The sequence below is a fragment of the Nymphalis io genome, chromosome 25, assembly GCF_905147045.1.
Source record: "Nymphalis io chromosome 25, ilAglIoxx1.1, whole genome shotgun sequence".
Classification (NCBI taxonomy): domain Eukaryota; kingdom Metazoa; phylum Arthropoda; class Insecta; order Lepidoptera; family Nymphalidae; genus Nymphalis; species Nymphalis io.
Window position 1 is genome coordinate 749,392 of NC_065912.1, and position 20,496 is coordinate 769,887.

The 20,496-nt window shown below is 35.1% G+C and overlaps 2 protein-coding genes across 3 annotated transcripts in view; one reads left to right on the plus strand and one right to left on the minus strand.

Moving 5' to 3' along the window:
* Nucleotides 1–165: 165 nt before the first annotated feature.
* Nucleotides 166–7,659, plus strand: LOC126778119 (uncharacterized). Its single transcript, XM_050501517.1, has 6 exons — nt 166–1,547; nt 2,066–2,195; nt 3,406–3,619; nt 4,612–4,877; nt 6,259–6,363; nt 7,513–7,659. The coding sequence occupies exons 1-6, from the start codon at nt 259–261 to the stop codon at nt 7,573–7,575; spliced, it is 2,067 nt and encodes a 688-aa protein (XP_050357474.1). The 5' UTR covers nt 166–258; the 3' UTR covers nt 7,576–7,659.
* Nucleotides 7,660–8,339: 680 nt separating this feature from the next.
* LOC126778103 (ABC transporter G family member 23) overlaps nt 8,340–20,496 on the minus strand; it is a 103,240-nt gene continuing 91,083 nt past the window's right edge. For both annotated transcript variants that reach the window (XM_050501482.1, XM_050501483.1), the window contains 10 exons: nt 20,209–20,410; nt 16,700–16,814; nt 12,871–13,046; nt 12,679–12,741; nt 11,753–11,908; nt 11,201–11,435; nt 10,112–10,236; nt 9,727–9,851; nt 9,370–9,614; nt 8,340–9,284 (listed from right to left, as the gene is read on the minus strand). In XM_050501482.1, coding sequence (XP_050357439.1) covers nt 8,962–9,284; nt 9,370–9,614; nt 9,727–9,851; nt 10,112–10,236; nt 11,201–11,435; nt 11,753–11,908; nt 12,679–12,741; nt 12,871–13,046; nt 16,700–16,814; nt 20,209–20,410 — 1,765 coding nt within the window. In that variant the 3' untranslated portion in view covers nt 8,340–8,961. The remainder of the gene's footprint in view (nt 9,285–9,369; nt 9,615–9,726; nt 9,852–10,111; nt 10,237–11,200; nt 11,436–11,752; nt 11,909–12,678; nt 12,742–12,870; nt 13,047–16,699; nt 16,815–20,208; nt 20,411–20,496) is intronic.

Here is a 20,496-nt window from a genome sequence, read left to right on the forward strand (position 1 = left end):
TATTTTCTATTTTTAAAAAAGTTAATGCACGATCAACATCTTTTACAAAGATTTAGTAATAATTATTACTATTATTAACTTTAAAGTCTTATTTAAATTATGGCAATCTGTTATATATGTCACTTTTAAGATTAATAATCAGTATCTGTAACCAAACCTCTTTCAATTTATCATCGCATTGAATCGTAGTGTCAAAAATACCATGTGGGTTTGTTATCAAGTTGAAAAAAAGTAGTTTTCAAATATAATCAAATTAATATGGATTACGTGGTTGGCAGTGTTGCTGCCTTAATTTCTGGTAATGTAACGCCAAACCGCCCAAAGAAGTTTAAAAAAGCCAATACACCTATGAAACATCAGCCTTCGCCAAATGTGACACCAAAAAGTGAATTTGTGGAAGATAGATCAATATTTCTATCACCGTCGATGCAAAAGAAAAAGGCTATAGTGAAAAAATCACCTAAAAGAATATTCGAAAACCCAGATTTGGATGTTACTAAAGAAGATGAAGGTAACTTAAGTTTGACCAGTCCTAAGGCTGATAAAGTGAAAAAACATCTTAAAGAAGAGTTAGAAGCTAATTGTACAGTAGATCAAGTTATGTTAAGTCCTAAATCACCAGATAGTGAGCAAGAGAATCTTCAATCATCTTCACCGAAGAAAAAAATAAAAATGGATCAAACCAAAAGCAATGACAATTTAAAAGAAATCACACCAAAAAAAAAGAAAAAGCAGCGCAACTCAATAGTAGAATCACAATGTTTGCTACCACTTGACGAAAATGTAATGAACAATAATGATAAAGAAAATCTAACAAAAATTGTAGAAGTTACTCCAAGTGAGAGCCCTAAAAAGAAAAATAAAAAATCTAATGTTGTAACAGAAGCAGAAGTTAAAGAACCTGACACAAACACTACCCAAGATGAAAAACAAAAAAGCAAAAAGAAGAAAAAAAAAAAATCTCCACAGGAGAAACCAGAAACAGAAACTTTGACAAATATATTAGAATCACAAAGTCCTAAAAAGAAAAATAAAAAAAACAAAAAATTAAATAACACCAATGGTGAATCCGAAAATACAGATATTAACATAAATGCAGTCTCTAATAAAGATGCTGAATCAAAAGCCATAAAAAATAAACAGAAACCAGAAGCTGTGAAAAACGCATTGGAATCACAAAGCCCTAAGAAGAAAAATAAAAAAATGAAATTAAATAACACAGATGTTGAATCGGAAAATTTAAATATCAACTCGAATGCTGTTACTAATAAAGATACTGATTCAGAACATGAATCAGATAATGAAATAGAATCGGAAAATGAGGAAATCAATAAGAAAGCACTTGAAACAGCACCCGCTGAAGATAGTTCAGATGATGAAGCAGAAAAACCTGCAAAGCCTAAAAAGGTGGAAAATAAAAAAGAAGCTGTAGCAACAGAGGAAGAAATCAAGAGAACAATATTTGTGGGCAATGTGCCTTTTAGTAGTAAATGTAAGAAGGAAATCAAGAAAATCTTCAGTCAGTATGGTCTGATAGAAACAGTCAGGTATACATAGTTATATATTAACCTTATGTAACAAGACACATCAATACTGAGCTTCCTGAGAGCTAGTATAAGCCCTATAGAATAAAATACTATATATTATTATATAATAACAAAATATGAATCATGTGAAATTTCCAAGTGGCCATGTTTAATATATATTTTTTTAAATATTATATTATAAACAAAACAAATTTTAATAAATATATAAAAAAAATATAAGAATTAATAACAAAATACATGTATCCTATGTATGTATATGTGTGTATGTTTTTGTTTTGTGAATTTTATTACAAAACTATATAAGTGATTCACCCGAGGCTGATCATGGCTAAGCCCCGAGGAATAACATATGAATATTTAATAACAAAATACTACTTGTGCCACTCTCATATGTATCTTGATATCATTCAATATTGCTTTGATAGTTGTATTATCTAAAGCATTATGTTTCTTTATAATTTACAATGATAATGATAAAAGGTTTACTATTGTTTATTTTATATATAAATTATTTTCAGAATTCGTACAGTACCAGTTAAAGATGCGAGAGTGACGCCCAAGATGGCTGTGATCAAGAATGAGCTACACCCTGATAGGAGTACAGTGAATGTATATGTGAAATATGCTGACACCACTTCTGTAGACAAGGTGACTTTTTCTAACATTTAAAATACAAATCGTTAAATATATTTTTTTATAAATCTGCAATCAACCCTTTTATATTAGGTTTTAATCAGATTTGTTGAGTAAGCTTTTCTCAATTTTGAGAGTGCACATCCAATGATGTGTCATCTCTTACTTTATTCACTTCTAAGAGTGATCAGATCGAAGCCAGTCGATTTCTCTTTAATCAAAATGTGCAGTCCTTTGTATTTAAAAGGTTCATAGCCGGTTGATTGATGTGTCCTTCGAGTCTTTGCTTATAGGCCAAAGAAGACTTTTCTATTTCTTCTTCAACTGTAGGTATTTGCAGATACTTAAACTTCCTTGTTCACTATGAACCATAGTGCATTGCTTAAGACCTTTAGCACTTTGTTCTGGTAGCGCTGGAGGATTTCTATATTTGTGTGACTTGCCGATCCCCAGAGTTCTATGCTGTACGTCCAGACTGGTTTTATAATACATTTGTATATAATAAGTTTATTTTCAAGCCTTAGTGTTGATTTCCTGTCTAGTAGCCAGTACATATTTTTGAACTTTTTGTTTGCTTGTTCCTTTTTTGCTTTTATGTGATCTCGCCAGGTAAGTTTTCTGTCTAGATGCATACGTAGGTATTTAACAGTCATATGTTTTGGTAAAACGTTTCCATCGAGTGTCACAGGTGGACAGTCTCCTCTTTTTAAAGTGAATGTTATGTGAACTGATTTTGCTGGGCTGGCTATTTTTAAGTCGTTAAAATGATGATCTTAAAAAATATGTTATTGGGGCTCGAAAAGAAATTATTATATATTTTATCTAATAAACAAAATATTTTATCCCAGCTAAAAAAAATATATAAATATTTCTCTTTACAGAGGTTGCCTGGAAGAGATCACAGTAAGTGATAAGGCCGTCTTTGCATACCATATGTACTACTTGATCTTTTATATGTTTGTAAATTGTGTGCAATAATGGATTAATAAATAAATAAAATAAATTATTTTGTTATGAAACACTAATTGTTACTGATTTGTAATTCATGGTCGGTATTTCAAGAAATAAAGATATACTTTATGTTTAGCTAAACATACTATTATATGAACATGCAATATTTACCTTACTTCAAGTCTGTGACCTGATTATTAAATACTTCTCGAATATAAAAGACCGGACTAGACATATTAAAATTTACATATTCATTCAAATTATTCAATTTCAGGCCCTAGCAGCTAATAACACGGTTCTAAATGATCATCACCTCCGTGTGTCTCGTAGTGATACAACGGGAGCAGCTCATGATCCGAAATGTTCAGTATTTGTGGGTAACATACCATTTGCATTGGAAGATGAAACATTGAGGGCTAAGTTTGAAAAGTGTGGTGATATTGAATCAGTTCGGATTATAAGAGATAAGAAAACAAATGCTGGAAAAGGTAAAGAAAAATTATTATAGTATCAATAAACACAGCAAAGAGCTTAATAAATAATGCTTAAATTATGGCTGATATGTATGATGTTCTCTTAGTGTGCTTGAGTTATCTGTGAACTGAATTTATAACCAGCAACTAATGCTCAGATTTGTACCCCTGATCATCTGTTACAATCAGTGATTCCCAACCTTTATTAGGCCATGGCCCACCTTAACATTTCTAAAATTTTTATGCCCCCCATACAAAATTTTTAACCTTCAAAAATTGTTTTGTTCCCTTAAGAAATATAAATGATAAGTTTTCGTAAGAAATCACTATGAAATTGTGGTGAATCCTCGACGAAGTTTACTTAACGGCTAATTACCCAGTTGATATTTTGGTGACGTCAAACGAAATTATACCTCATAATTATTTACAGCATTTTTTTAAGAATTTGCCTTTTTTTTTGTTAAATTTGTCACCGATATTTGGCATTGCATTTAAATAACCCAAAGCGAACGGGTTAAAGTCGTGTCGAGTCCATTTTTAAATTGCTCTCCCTTAAGTATCAAATTGCCCCCCTGTGGGGCGTGGGCCGTTGGGAAACACTGGTTACAATTGTCTTTTGCTATACTCAATAAAAACTACTTTTAAGAAAATACTTCTATTCAAAGCCCTGTGATTATTATAGTATGCTTGTAATAGAGAAATAAAAAAATAAAAGTAAATGCAGCCAGTACAGCCTGTAAATTTTCCCACTGCTGGGCTAAGGGCTCCTTCCCCTTTGAGAGGTGCGGAGTTTACACCACCACACTGCTCCTATGCGGGATGATGGATATATATGCGGCCGAATTTCAGTGAAATTAGACATGCAATTTTCCTGATGCATGTCTCCCTTTACCGCTAAACACTGGTTAAATTATAAAAACAAATTAAGCTAATGAATATTCAGTGGTGCTTGCCTAACAATAACTTAACTGATAAGTTAAGATTCACGCGTTTATAATTTGGTACAGGTTTTGGCTACATCAATTTCGCATCCAAAGACGGCGTAGAATTAGCACTTGCACTTACAGAAGAGGATCTCACGATAAAAAATAGAATTATGAGAGTGAAGAGATGCACTCAAGCTGCACAGAGGAACACCGGGAAACCCGATCGAAGAATCCAGGGACAAGTTCCAGGCAATCAATTCGCGAGAGGCAGGTTCCCTGACAAACAATCAAATGATGAAAGGAGTGGTGGAGCGTATAGACGAGTAATGAACAAAAGGAGACATCAGGTGAGTAATATCAAAATTGTGACTTATTGAAGGATTTTGCTTGATGCACAAGACCTAGCTTACTAGGGTATTATGTTAGATATTATCACTAGGATTGTAAAAGATAATGTAACGTAATTTTGGTGTACGTTACATGGATGCCTTATTTTAAAATAAATACGACAAATTTATTAAAATTTATAACCTAAAACATTAGTTGTCATGTGTCAATTGACTTTGACAGCTGTAACTATAATCATGTTTATACAATAATTGAAAAATACCGCTAAATTTGACGTCTCGTCATAATGCAAATTTTTATGCATTATACATTCTCGAACTAATTTTAATTTATTATCTTTGAGATGCTCTTTGACATTTGGTGACCTAAATTAGTTTTTGCAGTTTTTGTAACTTTTATTTTTTGTAAACTCATAATATTGTTTAAAAGTACAGTTTTCATGAATAATATTCCACATTTTGGTTGAATTAATTATAATCCATATTGTATTATTTAAATAATCGTGGATTTGATATTATCCTGGTAAACCTCTTGGGAATAAAATTCGAATTGGATTCTTAAGAAACCTACCCTTGGAAGATTTATTTCAAGATGTCTTCATGATATTCTTTGGAAAGACTTTAAGGAGGCTTAAACTTTAATTAAGTAACTTAAAGAACTGGACTATGGTATGTAATTTCTACATATTATTTTCGCCGCTGTAGTGGAACCGCGTGTGATTTATATAAACTGTAACTTAATATTTTATTTTATAAGTTGGCATTCAAAGGATTCCAAAAATATTTACATATTGAAATTTTGTATTTAGCTTAGAAAATTAAACTTTGGTAATATTTATAATTATAACATTAATTTATATCCATTTAGATAACAACTTATTGTTTTGTTAATCTTATTTTGTAAAATTTTACTTTGGCACTTGCTAAGAATTTAAAAATAAAAAGAAGAAATTTGTTGATGTAACTTAATTATATTAACTTTAAACGGATATAATCATCCTGGCGCCCGAGCATTTTGCATTTTGGAATTAATAATGTAGAAAATAGATTTACTATCCATTTGGTAAATCGATATTGTAATAATGTGGATACTTATTCTGACTTCCGGAGCACTATTATTTAGAGGTTTGTTTAATTTCTATTTTTCCATCTCTACCGATTTTTATTTTTATTTGCTTCTTTAGAACTTTAAATTTAATGTAACAATTTTACAATTACAACCACAACCTACACCCATATATAAAAATATTAATATTACAATAATTAAAAAATATATATAAACATTTAAAATAACTTAATGATTATTTAAGATTTGATCATCAAATATATATTTATATATAGTAATATATTTATTACTTATAAAATTTGTTTTCCTTCTAAGGATGGGAACGATGGTCCACCGAATAAGCGTCAGAACATGAACCAGCCGCACAAGGAGAAGAAAACGAGGAAGGAGTTTGTTGGGATCACAGCTGAGAAGAAAAAGGTAAGATTTGTAACAATTGTTGGCACGGGTACAAATGATGTTAAGTATGGGAATTAATTATCCTATTGGGTGAGGTATATAATATATAAATAAAAGTATATAAATTGCTTGTTCGTTTCTTTTTTTTCTTTTAGAAAATAGGAATGCGGACGAGCATATGGGCCACCTGATGGTAAGTGGTCACCAACGCCCATAGACATTGGCATTGTAAGAAATGTTAACCATCGCTTACATCACCAATGCGCCACCAACCTTGGGAACTAAGATGTTATGTCCCTTGTGCCTGTAATTACACTCATCAGATACTCTACCGCAAAACAGCAGTACTTGTTATTGTTGTGTTCCGGTTTGAAGGGTGCGCGAACCAGTGTAATTACAAGCACAAGGGACATAACATTTTAGTTCTCAAGGTTGGTGGCGCATTGGTGAACACTTACCATACACTTACTCATATCCTCGTCCGCCTTCCTATTCTATATAAAAAAAAAGAGTGGGTTGTACCTACCCAGGCGAGCTTGCACAAAGCTCTACCACCAGTGACCAGTTGTTTGCATATATTAATATCAGAAACTACCTGTTCTTTTTGGAAATGTTCGTTTTTAGTATCTTCCTTATCCTTTACAGCGAGGCAGTGACTTTAAGCATCACCTATTCTGCAAATTCACACTTAGGACGCAGATCTATTCTATAATATTAAAATATATCTTTATCTTTAAATATAATTTTCCAAGAATACTACCATAGAAGTTTTAAAAATATGTACATCTGGTAATGTAAGCATATCATTTGAGGAAAATATATATTGAAGTAATATTTTATACCAAGATATTGAAGAATTTATATTTGATTATTCATAGCTTGTATTAAGAATATTTCAGCTAAAAATAATAGGCTGCAAATATCATATATAAGGGAGAAATTTGGAACGAATTCCAGCACACAACTTCACTCCACAATACACCAACCCTCATCGGTGAATACATATCCATAGAATGGCAGAATTACGTCCCATACATGCCATTTATTTTCTTTCCCCGAGTCAAAAGGAAAAGTATTCGGTACAGATAACTGTTCCCGCTTAGGTATCATAACTCTCTTAAGTACAAAAAAATGTATAATTTAATAATTTTAATATTTAATTATTTTCAGAAACAAAAATTCAACAAGGGGTTGAAGAAAAAGAAAGCTTTGAGTGAAATATTAACGAAGTAGTTTTATCTACTTTTGTGTGATTATTGATACATATTGTAAGTTATTTTTAATGCTAATTTTACATAATAAACTTGTTAATTTGACTGTAATTTGTTTTATTTAATATATTCACCTTTAAAACAAACATGTGATACGTGATGTTTTACAGAATATATTTATTATAATTAATTGTAGAAAAAAAACTACATAAATATCCCGGAGTATGACCTCGGAAAGCACGAAGTCGTTAGTCCTGCGCCTGAACTCTTTCGCACACACTTGTGCACTATAATATGTCTGCGCAGTTGGCTAATCTCTCTTGTCAGAAGGACATATTCACTATATACATATTAAGATTATTTATTTATTTATAATAATAATAATAATGTCCTCCAGACCGATTTCGGCCAATCTCAAGAGAGATTAGCCAACTACGCAGGATATATTATAGCGCACAAGTGTGTGCGCAAACACAGGTGCACTCTCTATTCCCTAACTCTCATAATACGATGGGACGGCAATCCGACTCGACCGGAAAGAGTTCAGGCGCAGGACCAACGGCTTTACGTGCTTTCCGAGGCACGGGAGTGTACACACTTCCAACTTCCAGACTCCGGGCTGCTACTGAGAATTTTCTGACAGAAAAACCCAATAACTTTTTATTGGCCCGACCTGGGAATTGAACCCAGGACCGCCGGGTCTGCGGTCTTATATCAAGCCACTAGACCAACGAGGCAGTAAAATTTATTTATTTAACGCGCAAAAGGATAAAGAAAACAATATAATAATTATTTGGTACAGTTTTATTGTATAATTGTCATTACAAAAATGTCAATGTTAGCAAAAATAATCACAGTCTGACACTTCTATTCTATACACAGTTGTATGCAGTGGAATTACAGTATTGCCCGCTCAACTTACACTACGTACAAGGAAAATTATTACAACTATAGTAAGATAATAAATAGATGTTCTTTCAATTGTAAAATTTCTCGCAAGCACCATTGTTAATAGAAAAAAAAATAAATAAAAAAAATATTCCAATAATCCAATCCGATATCGACCTGTCCTGCTCTTGTTATAGAAAATGATAAACTTATATATTAATTACCTTACACAGTACAAAACTTAATCTAAAGTATTTTACGCTTACTGTACAAATATATATTGTTCTAAGTCAACCAATCGTAATCGAAAATTCCCACTAAAAATACGGATCCGGATCAGAGACGGCGCTCCAAGAGGCAACTACGTTAGATAAAAACTAAACCGCCACGAGCGTTTCGGGGCTCCCACGAGTAATTTTGCAAGGCCGATATAAAGATCACCGGTACGTCTATGGCACCATCCTATCCTACGGTAACTCATCGGGCGGGCGGCCGAGCGGCGCCGACGGCGGGCGGGCGACTAGCCGCGCTTGAAGCGCAGGATGGTGAGCGTGACGACGAGGAACAGCGCGATCCAGGCCAGCGTGGCCACGAAGCCGAGGTACACGGCGGGCTCGGCCAGCGGCCAGCCGCGCGTCAGCACGGCGCGCAGCGCGGACGTGGCCAGCGTGAGCGGCAGGCACAGCGCCACGCCGCGCAGCGCCCACGGCATGCCCTCGATGGGCCAGATCACGCCGCTCAGCAGCAGCGTGGGGTAGAACGAGCCCAGCGCCAGCTGGATGGCGTTGCGCTCCAGCTCGCACGCCGCCGAGATCACGAACCCGAAGCACATGCCGCACAGCCCTGGGGGGGGGGGATGTTAGCGACGCTCACACTCCGCCGGCCGGACTTGCCGTGGCCCGAGATTAAGTATCGAGGGCTCGCTCACCTTGAAGTAGAGTCAGCATGATGACGTAGGCGATGTTTCCGTTGCACTTCACTCCGAACACGAGGATCATGAAGAGGAGCACGAGGGCGGTCTGGCCGCACATCACCACGAACTGGGTGATCACGTGCGAGAACAGGATCTCTCCGGGGGACACTCCGGCGACCCAGGACCTATCGAGCAGACCCTCCATCCTCTCGACGATCAACGCCGACGATGTCAAAGCGACGGCCAGGAAGAATACGATCCTGTGTGAATGAAACGGACATATATTCGCTTGTGTTTTTACTGTGGGTTAAAGTAGGACAGCTAGTTATCCTCATAAAAATAATAGTAATAATAAAAGTTCAAAGTTCTCACGTGAGAATTACGCCTGGCGCTACGAAGTCAGTGAAAGAAGGATTGTTGTCTCCGTAGATGGGATCCTTGAAGTCGATGGGGATGTCCCCCACCTTGGGGTTGTAGTGACAAGTCGATAGCAAGTCCTGAAAAAAGGTAACGAGATCGATTAATGGACATTTTTGGTCGTACGAAATTTGGTAATATAGCCAAGATTATTTTAGTATATATTACTAAGATAATATGTATCTTATGCCTGGAATTTTACTAGCTTATTGATCCTTCAGACTTGCAATTGGAATATTTCACATTATATATAAAGATAATATATCACACTGCACAAATAAAACCAAGAAGAAAATAAATAACTACGAAAACAGAAATTACAAGACTAATAAAAACGTACCTTAGCAAAGTCCCGGTACGAGAACTGTATGTCCCTGTTGAGCATGAGACCGATCTGCTGGTTGGACATGTCCAGCCACACTTGAACCTCAGAGGATGATATTGTCTCGTTGTCTGCTGTGTCCGCTGTAGGTCAAAAATTGTTGGGAATTAGTTAGTTCTTATAATATGCCGAGATAAGCCGAGATGGCCCAGTTGTAAGAACGCGTGAATCTTAACTGATGATCGTGGGTTCAAACCCGGGCAAGCACCACTGAATTTTCATGTGATTAATTAGTGACTATAACTCGTCTCGTGCTATACGGTAAAGGAAAACATCGTAAGGAAACCTGCATGTATTTAATTTCACTGAAATTCTGCCACATGTGTATTCCACCAACCCGTATTGGAGCCGCGTGGTGAAATAAGCACCTTATCATCAAAAAGAGCGAGGAGGCCTTAGCCTAGCAGTGGGACATTCACAGGCTGTTACTAAAATACTGTATCAACTATAGACGTATCCTTAGTGATGCTATGCTATCTACATTATTTCCATCCCGATATTCCGTTCATTTTTAAATTAAATCCAACAGTTCCTAACTAGCTTTTCTTATTCGACAGAACGTTCAAGAAAATTCTAGAATCTTCCTTACAGGTATAACCATAAGTTCGAGGTAGTTCAAAGTCAATTAAATATTGGATTTATAACGATTACGGTCACGACACACATTTTCGGACTAGTTAACAGCTCACTTGTGTAAGTGCACAAAGGAGCACAAACACAGACACTATTCTCGCGCTCAAACTGATATGGGACGACATCGATACCAGCCAGACGTATGACCAATGGCTTAATTTTTCGAAGAAAGCCCAATACTCCGAGCTACTATTTAAAATTTCTACCCGAGTCTATATTTTTAAGCTGACCGTGGAGTAATCGAAATAGCTAATAATCAAGCTTACCTAAAGTGAATAATAATAATAATAATAAGGAAAAACAACGCTGCAAGATAAAAGAATTATATCGTTGCTTTAAAAACGCGATTCATCGCATCGTGATCTAATGCAATAGAAAATTTTACAAAGAAGAAAGAGAAGAAATGCAACTCACCTAAAGCCAATCTAGCAACCAAAGAATCCGTATAATTCTCATTAAAGTATATCGCTCCCCAAGCGTCGCCGACTTCCACAGCGTGGATCGCGGAGCTCAAGTCGGCGTAATACTCCTTGATTATGGACTGGTTCTTGAGGTTGGCGAGGTATCGACACGAGAGGTTCTTCATGGAGCAGGAAGCGTTGTAGGGACAGTTACCATCTATCACGTTCACATCGTCGTTCACGATCGCCTGAGGAAGCGAAGTACGACTTTCATTTATGATATTCAGAAACATTTAGTTGACAAAAATATTTGCGTGTAAGCAATGTTTGTAATAACAATAAATCTATTTCTTTAATATTTTATTTAAATAAAAATGTGTGAATTTAACAAGATATAATACTGAAATTAATTATCGAATTAGTTATTAAATTTTGATAAATGATACATGGAAATATTGGAAGTCATGATTTAAAGTTGAATAGTAAGTTGTTTGAATATTAAGTTGTAGATAAACAGGCTTGAAAAACGGTGGTAAATGAAATAGATTGGGTGAATGGTACTTACAAGTCGAAGACCACTTGGATCTCTTCCAATCGCAAGACAGAAAAGGATGACCTGCATGACAGGCAAAGCGAAGATGAACAACATAACTCCAATGTTACGCCACATACGTAAGAAGTTCTTCTGGATCAGCGCTTTGATCTTTCCTCTTGATGTAAACTGGAAACGAGAAAGAAAATTATTTAACAATAATCCTAACAAATAACAAATTTAAAAGTAAAATTAATATACATTTCTGTTGTAATCTAACGTTTAACGCCTCAGAAATCTTCAACATACATTCCTAAATAAAAGAATTGAATGAATTTAGGCTATATCATACTTTAGCTACTTTGTTACTTAGTGTTATTTAAAGTTTTCAATCATCAATTCTCCAATTTTGAAATCAAATTTTTATGTCGAGAACATTTACTATATGAGCATATTTTTTTTTTTTTTTTATAGAATAGGAAGGCGGACGAGCATATGGGCCACCTGATGGTAAGTGGTCACCAACGCTCTTAGACATTGGCATTGTAAGAAATGTCAACCATCGCTTACATATCCAATGCGCCACCAACCTTGGGAACTAAGATTTTATGTCCCTTGTGCCTGTAATTACACTGGCTCACTCACCCTTCAAACCGGAACACAACAATATCAAGTATTGCTGTTTTGCGGTAGAATATCTGATGAGTGGGTGGTACCTACCCAGACGAGCTTGCACAAAGCCCTACCACCAGTTAATATACATTTCTGTTGTAATCTAACGTTTAACGCCTCAGAAATCAGAGCATATAAAAACGAATGAGTATACCGTAAGTTAACATATTTAATCCCTTTTTCTTTCGTATGTAATAGAGACCACATACAGAAATAACAAGGATGTATTCCTTTTTAAGCGAGAATCAATTTATTTTATATATAGTTTAGAAATTAATAGAACTCACGTTGAAACAATTTCCGCAGTCTTCGCATTCCGATTTCACAACTTCTGTCATTTTACCGGGTAGCTGGAAACAATTATTAAAATATTACTGCAACTACGAGACATACGATATTGTCATTAAAGACATGCTTCGCTCATATATCAGAAATGTCATCAATGCTTTATCAACATTGTGTTTTGTATGTGTACTTACATCTCCATTAGAGCCAGCTGCGTGGTCCACGATCAACACCTCCTTACTCTGGTGGAAGTTCAATCCAACAACTTGGTTATCTTCCGCCGCGTAAGGTGCCTCCTCACGTTTGGACATCTTGTTCAGTCCCAGGGCCCCTCCGGTTACGTTCAGTTCTACCACTTGGTTTGCTTGACCTGTTAGAGATAACGTGACATTTTACACTTGAAACTTACGATAATCCATTTCGTATATTATATTCAGGAGTGTGCAAAATATGAGAATAACAGTTTCCTCTGTTTAGCGTGTGAGTAGGGTGGTATGTATTAGTTACGCTGTATACACATAACGACGCTCATTAAACAAAGCTCATTAAACAAAGCTCATTAAAAAGTTAGATTATTTGAATATAACTTTTTAATGCTTTTTGAGCATATAACAACAATAATACATCAGCATAGAGGAAAGTTCATAGGTAACTGTGTAATAGAATTGAGATATTAAATAAGAGATAGAATACGAGTATTCCTACGAAGACGTATTGTAAGTCACTAGAGCTTTTAGGAAATTCGAAAAAGCTACCATATGTGTGAATTCAAAATAGGAATGGTATGTAAATCACGAATACCCCATTCAAGGAAGACAATTGTAAAAAAAGCCGCTACCAAAAATTTATTTTGATAAAAGAAAAAAAAAACTCAAAGAGGCGATATCTTCCGCATCAGACCGTGCGGCAGTTATGGAATATTACTATACAAAATATGCCTGCCGTGACGTGACACGTATAAGTTGTTTAAACTCTTAAACTATTACAGCGTGTAATGTAAATTCAACAGTAATAAAACAAGCAAATCGTACCAGTAACATCATTCGCGTGCAAACGCGTTACGAAACAACGCAAGGTTGCTCCGAGCTCTATAATGTATCACTCGTCCGAGCCTTGGGCTTGTTTCACTGACGAAATCAGATTTTCAAACTATTCGCTTTGATGTCATTTTTATAAGTTAATCGGTTATAATTCTAAAAGTTACTTAGCGGCTGTTTAGCTAAACTGCTGTTTAGTTAAACACCAATTATTGTCACTAGATCGCGCTGATTTCATTCCATACAAATCGCAGTTACCGTCAACGTTATCGAATAAGTAATAATATGCCTACAGTGGCATACTGATTTCGCTATTTCTGTCATTATTGATTTCAAATTCAAAAGAAGAAGACACAGTATTGTCGGACTACCCACCCAGTCTTGCAGAAAGCGTCACCACCGGTAATATTTAACTAGAATGATAATAATAATATGCTTATTACGACAAAAACTGTACAAATATATGAGAAGTTTTTTTGTAATGCCAACAGAAGAATTTACTAAACCAATATACATAAAACTAATATCGTAGGTTTTAGTGTATTATATTATCACTTAGGGATCCAAGGCCCATAGGCACTTTAAAATTTAAGCTAAATGATATGATTTTTGGTAGAATAGTAGCATAGTGGGCCCCTAGACCGTTGCCTTGAAGGCCTGAGCATAAAACTGATGGTGTATATTGATAAGCGAATTTCATGTTCTTATATATACATAAATCATTGCCTAACATTAAATAGAAAATGTATTCCACATTGATGCGCGATTATGTGGATTTAAAATAACATGTATAATATGCTAATGTTAACTCTTAAGCTAAAACTATTTGAATAAATTATTTGGTCTTAACCCACAACTTACAAGGTCATCGCTAATCTTGTTACAAATGAAATAATTTTTGATGGGTATTAATGTATATAAAGAATAAGGAAATTAAAATCGCTAAAGCTGTGTCCTGCGATAAATCGAGTTAAATTTGCAATAAACTTTAAATAACTATATACGATAACTTAATGTTATTATAACTTCTGATAGGCTCAACCGATTTTGATGAAATAAAGACTAAACGGTTCCTTAGAATACTACTGAAAATAATCCAATTATTCCCCAAATATACACATAACAGTAAACAATACCAGTAACAGCCTGTTAATGTTCCACTGCTGGGCTAAGGCCTCCTCTCCCTTTTTTGAGGAGAAGGTTTGGAGCTTATTCCACCACGCTGCTCCAATATGGTTGGTAGAATACACATGTGGCAGAACTTCAATGAAATTAGACACAAGCAGATTTCCACACGATGTTTTCCTTCACCGTCAAGCACGAGAGGAATTATAAACACAAATTAAGCACATGAAAATTCAGTGGCTTGCCCGGGTTTGAACAAACGATCATCGGTTAAGATTCACGCGTTCTATCTACCATCTAGGCCATCTCGGCTATAAATAAAAACATTAAAAAAATAATGATTAATTATATTGATTTTTGTAACTTACAAATCATAACTTAGAAATCATAGACAGATGCTAAATTTTATACATATGTATAGATACAGAATCCACTCGAGTGTTATTTCCGCAGCACAATATTTTGTAATTCTATCGCAGCGATGAATTGTTAGCGAGCCAGGATAATCACAGTAATGAGACGTGATGCTAATGAGACCTGATTGGCAGTTCAACGTTACTATGAGGAGTGGTAAATAATGGTATATAAAGGTGGTGGCAGAATTACTAACAGTTGAGTAAATAGTTCATTTGGGGACCGTTTTTGTTTAGTCTCGTTTATAACAATATGGTATATCTTAAAGCGATTTATGTATTACGACTTTCTAATGTTCTGCAGAAAGTCTACAGTTATTAAGACCTCGCCCCTTCTATTTCTTTGTACCTACAACGCATTCTATAATCATCTACAGTTTTACATAAATATTATTTATATATGTAATATATTTTTGGGTTCAAATTAAATTACAAATTAACTAGGAAATGATAATTGTATTGAGGACGGAATATACCTATACTTGGAAAATGTGTTAATTTTACTTGACAACTTCGTTCGTACTTAAAGACGGTGACGTTAACGTAAATATATTTTGATTAAAATATTTGTGACTAGCGCTCTACTTGCGGTTTCGCTCGCGCCATACTTCAGAATTGCTAAATACCAATTTCCATAATTATTTAAAAAAATATATATATTGGGTATTTCATACAAACTTTCATCCCCTTTATCACTTATTTATTTATTATTATATTATTTATCAATTAGGGATTCGCTTTTCGAAAATCGTTTCTCGGTGCTAACCTAGATTAAAGTAAATTTTCATAGTACTACTCCAGTAGTTCTAATAGGGACATATGGCGAAGGCTCGTGAGGCGAATAACATCTGCGCCATAACATAATACTTCATGGGGACCACGACCGCTCTGACAAGAGTGTCACGACGAAGAAGAAGACCACCAGTAGTTAAGGCGTTGATACGTCAGTAAGTCAATTAGTGAATCTTTTATACATAAATCTGTTAGTGTTACAAACTTTTGTGTAATATTTTTACGATATCGATGCTATTAGTTATAAAAGAATATAATGCGAGATTGTAATCATTACGTCAGTTGTTGTTTTCAAAACTTATAACGACTTTATGTCGTCAAATATACTCGGACAAGGACACACAAACTCACTTTCCAATCGATAGGAGAACGTGTTATTGGAGGTATGAAAACAGAAGCAACTGTATTGGAGCAAAGGATTCTTTTAATGTTAAGGAGAAATATTCATACAAACGACGTATTTGAAGTTGTTCCCAGTTATGCATCCCAATTTACTTTACCTTCCTTACTGCCCAGCACGAGGTCAAGACAAACTTATCCTGATTTTAACCCAGAATTTCTGATTAAGATCCACGTGGCAACATGAACCCAACCGATCTTATGACCAGGTGACAGGTTGTGGCTATTGAAATCCGTATTTAAAATTGTAAGCTTACCTTGTCTTCTTGAAAGTTTTAAGAAGACGTCTTCTAATGAGATGCAGCTGTACATGGTGAGAAGAGCCTGAGGTGACTCTTCAGCTAATAGGCGACCGCTGCGCATCAGACCAATCTGAAATATATTAATGAAACTTGTGATCTATAATGTTAAAAAAATGTAATAAAATTATATAAACTTAATATCTTTGTTATATTGCACTAGCTGGTCCGCCTGGGTATCTACCATCATCTCGTAAATACTTGAACGGTTCATATTGAATGGTGAGTGAGTCAGTGTAAATACATCTTAGTTACAAAAAAGTGGCGCACTGACTATGTATGGAATTATTAATATTTCTTATACTAATTTCTTGTGGCCAAATTATTCATTGGTTTTGTTCCTTAGATTTTTTCTCTACATTCCTATATAATAAAAAATTTTCTTAGCGTATTAATCAAGCGTCATAAATAAAAACAAATTTTTGACATTCTACAACTAGAGACCACACACTCGGAGCAGATCATTTATGACTTCATAATACAAAGAATACGACCATTCAAGTTATAATATTACGCTGATTATGTAAACGATACATACGAAAGAATGATACATAAACATTATTTTACCTAAAGTGATGCCAAAACCAGATTTTTATGGCTATGTTCGTGATATCTCGTGTGTGTACCAACGTGACTTCAACGCGCGGTGGACTGTTTTTGTTGAATAGGATATGGAATAGGGCTATCAGGTATTTGAAAAAAGTTAACGCGTATTTTTTTAGGAACTAAGGCAAAGGAAAATCAATTTAGGAATTAATGGCAAATGTTCGCCAGCGTTATATGTACTGGCGATGAGATTACAAACTACTCCAAGCTGTCACCCGGGATTCCTAAGTATATTAACACTAGTTCACTCATACTTCAAACCAAAACACAGCAATAAAATGTATAGTAGTAGTTCTAGTAACAGCCTGTTAATGTCCCACTGCTGGGCTAAGGCCTCCTCTCCCTTTTGAGGAGAAGGTTTGGAGCTTATTTCACCACGCTGCTCCAGTGCGGGTTGGTAAAATACACACATGGCAGGCTTTCAATGAAATTAGACACATGCAGGTTTCCTCACGATGTTTTCCTTCACCGTCAAGCACGAGATGAATTATAAACACAAATTAAGCACATGAAAATTCAGTGGTGCTTGCCCGGGTTTGAACCCACGATCGTCGGTTAAGATTCACGCGTTCTAACCACTAGGCCATCTCGACTTCATATTTAAATTACCGCAGATTAATAAAACAAGTTAAACTCACGGAAAATAAATCGGTCAAGGTAACATATTGACCCATTATACCATACCCATAATTGATATATTTCAACGAATTATATAATTCGATATACAAATAATGTAAATAATTGCATATATATTTTTTTACAATTAATAAGTTCATGAAATCATCAGACAGCCCTAGAATTTAAATAAATGTCGAAAAGACACGTAATTAAAATAATAAATTAAATATTTGTGTTATTTTGTATTTTATATAATACGACTATTTGCCCATGACTTCCATCGTATTCATGAACTTTGAAACAACCTTGAATCCTTTTATATCTTTCTGACGAGCCGGTTGGCATGGTTGGTAGATACTTGCCTTACACGCCGAAGGTGAAGATGTGGGTTCGATTCCTACCCAGAGCAGACATTTGTGTGCATGAACATGTCTATTTGTCCTGAGTCTGGATGTAATTATCTATATAAGTATGTATTTACAAAAGAAAAGTAATATATGTAGTATATCAGATGTCTGGTTTCCACAGCACAAGCTTTATTTAATTTAGGGTCAGATGGCCGTGTGTGAATAATATCCCAGGATATTATTATAATTTTTTTTTATAGTATATGTGTGTGTATTTTTTTTCTCTTTGTGGTGTACAATAAAGTATAAAGTGAAGTAAAAGTATAAAGTTGGTGGACGAACATATCTTATCTAGTGTGCAATGAATTGTCGAGGAATCGCTGACTCGGATAGTACAATTTATATTAGTTTCGGAGTCAGAGGTCCACCACCAGTGTTGCTAATGTAAAAACCCTAGATTTAGATAATACTTCAAACAACTTGTGTACATGTTTTTTTTCGAGTGTAAATAAAAATTTATTATTATTATATGGGCCACCTGATGGTAAGTGGTCACCAACGCCAATAGACATTGACATTGTAAGAAATGTTAACCATCGCTAACATTGCCAATGCGCCAACAACCTTGGGAACTAAGATGTTATGTCCCTTGTGCCTGTAATTATAGAATTGCTGTTTTGCGGTAGAATATCTGATGAGTGGGCGGTACCTACCCAGATGAGCTTGTCCACACAGTCCTACCAACTGTAAAATTTTATATGGTCTGCGATGATTTATCAATTAATATTAAATTAAAACAATTTATAGCAATTATAAACAAATGAAACTATAATTCGCATTGGGCTTATGATACGCCAGTTAATGCGTGCTGTGCTCGTAATGTTGTAATCTATATGTTGTTGTTCTAAAGGATGATGCCAGGATTTGTATGAGCTCCGGTCCCTCCAATAGAGACGAGTAGTACATCGTTGGATAGGTATTTAAGCTGAACAAAAGTTACTATAGCGCTTAGTTCCAAATCTCAGTCCGTTGTGAGTTATGCATTGCTAAACACATCGGCTTAACAATCGTCAAAAATTATGTTTCACCCCACTACAATGCATTCTGTGAATTAATACTAGTATATTTACGGTGGGACCAAAATTTGTATCCTCCTTTCTTTATTGGATTCGTCCGATATATCATTTAGAGCATTAATAATTAGTGTCGCTGTAAGAAAAAAAGGAAAAATAACTTAACTATTAGAAAGTAACTAAGCTATGTATAAAAGGAAAATATATTTGCATATTATGAATAAAAAATGTCGTGTACTTAGATGGTGGCAGTCCCATTGCTGGGCAACAGCATATTTAACAAAAAGTATTGAAGCTGGTATTGGTAGTAAATGCAGAATGTCACGTGCAAGATGTTTTCCTTCACCGCCGAGCACGAGATAGTTATAAACGCAAAGCACGTTACAATTCGTTTAAGATTTATGTATTATTCTGGGCAATTTCAGCCAGTGTCGTATATTAAGATTTAGCGTAAAGGGCACAAAAAAAAATTCAAGAAAAAAGACGTATTGAATTGACAATTATATTTATAAATAATTGAGAGTAGGTAGGTAACTAATAATAATGAGTTTTAGAGTACTTGTCTAATGTTGATTAGGGAGGTTCTTCAAATGGGTAAACAAAAATTAGTAACGATTGTGAAAGGCACCTAGTGTAGGCCTATGGTAAACACGCCAATGATCTGAGCTATACTAGCTTTTCTCGATTCAGCTTTTCTGTATACGTTGTCACGTGTATGCAAAATTTCGTTATGATCGGTTGAATAGTGAAAGCGTAACAAACAATAAAATAAACGAGCTCACTTTCGCATTTATAATAATAGTTAGTATCACAAGTCACTCACACAATGCGCTTGTCTCGCTTCTTCGATGTAATGTGTTGTGATGATGACGGTCTTGTCTCCGGAGCTGGTGATGCGCACAAGGTGGGTCCAGATGGACTGTCGCAGGAGCGGGTCCACCCCCACAGTGGGTTCGTCCAGAATGAGCAGTTCCGGGTCATGCATCAGCGCTACTGCGAATGATACTCGACGTTGTTGACCACCACTGTTGGAAATATGAAATTCTTTAGTTTAACAAGCTACAGATTTTTTTTTTATCTAAAGGTAAAAGTTTGCAACATATTTAATAAA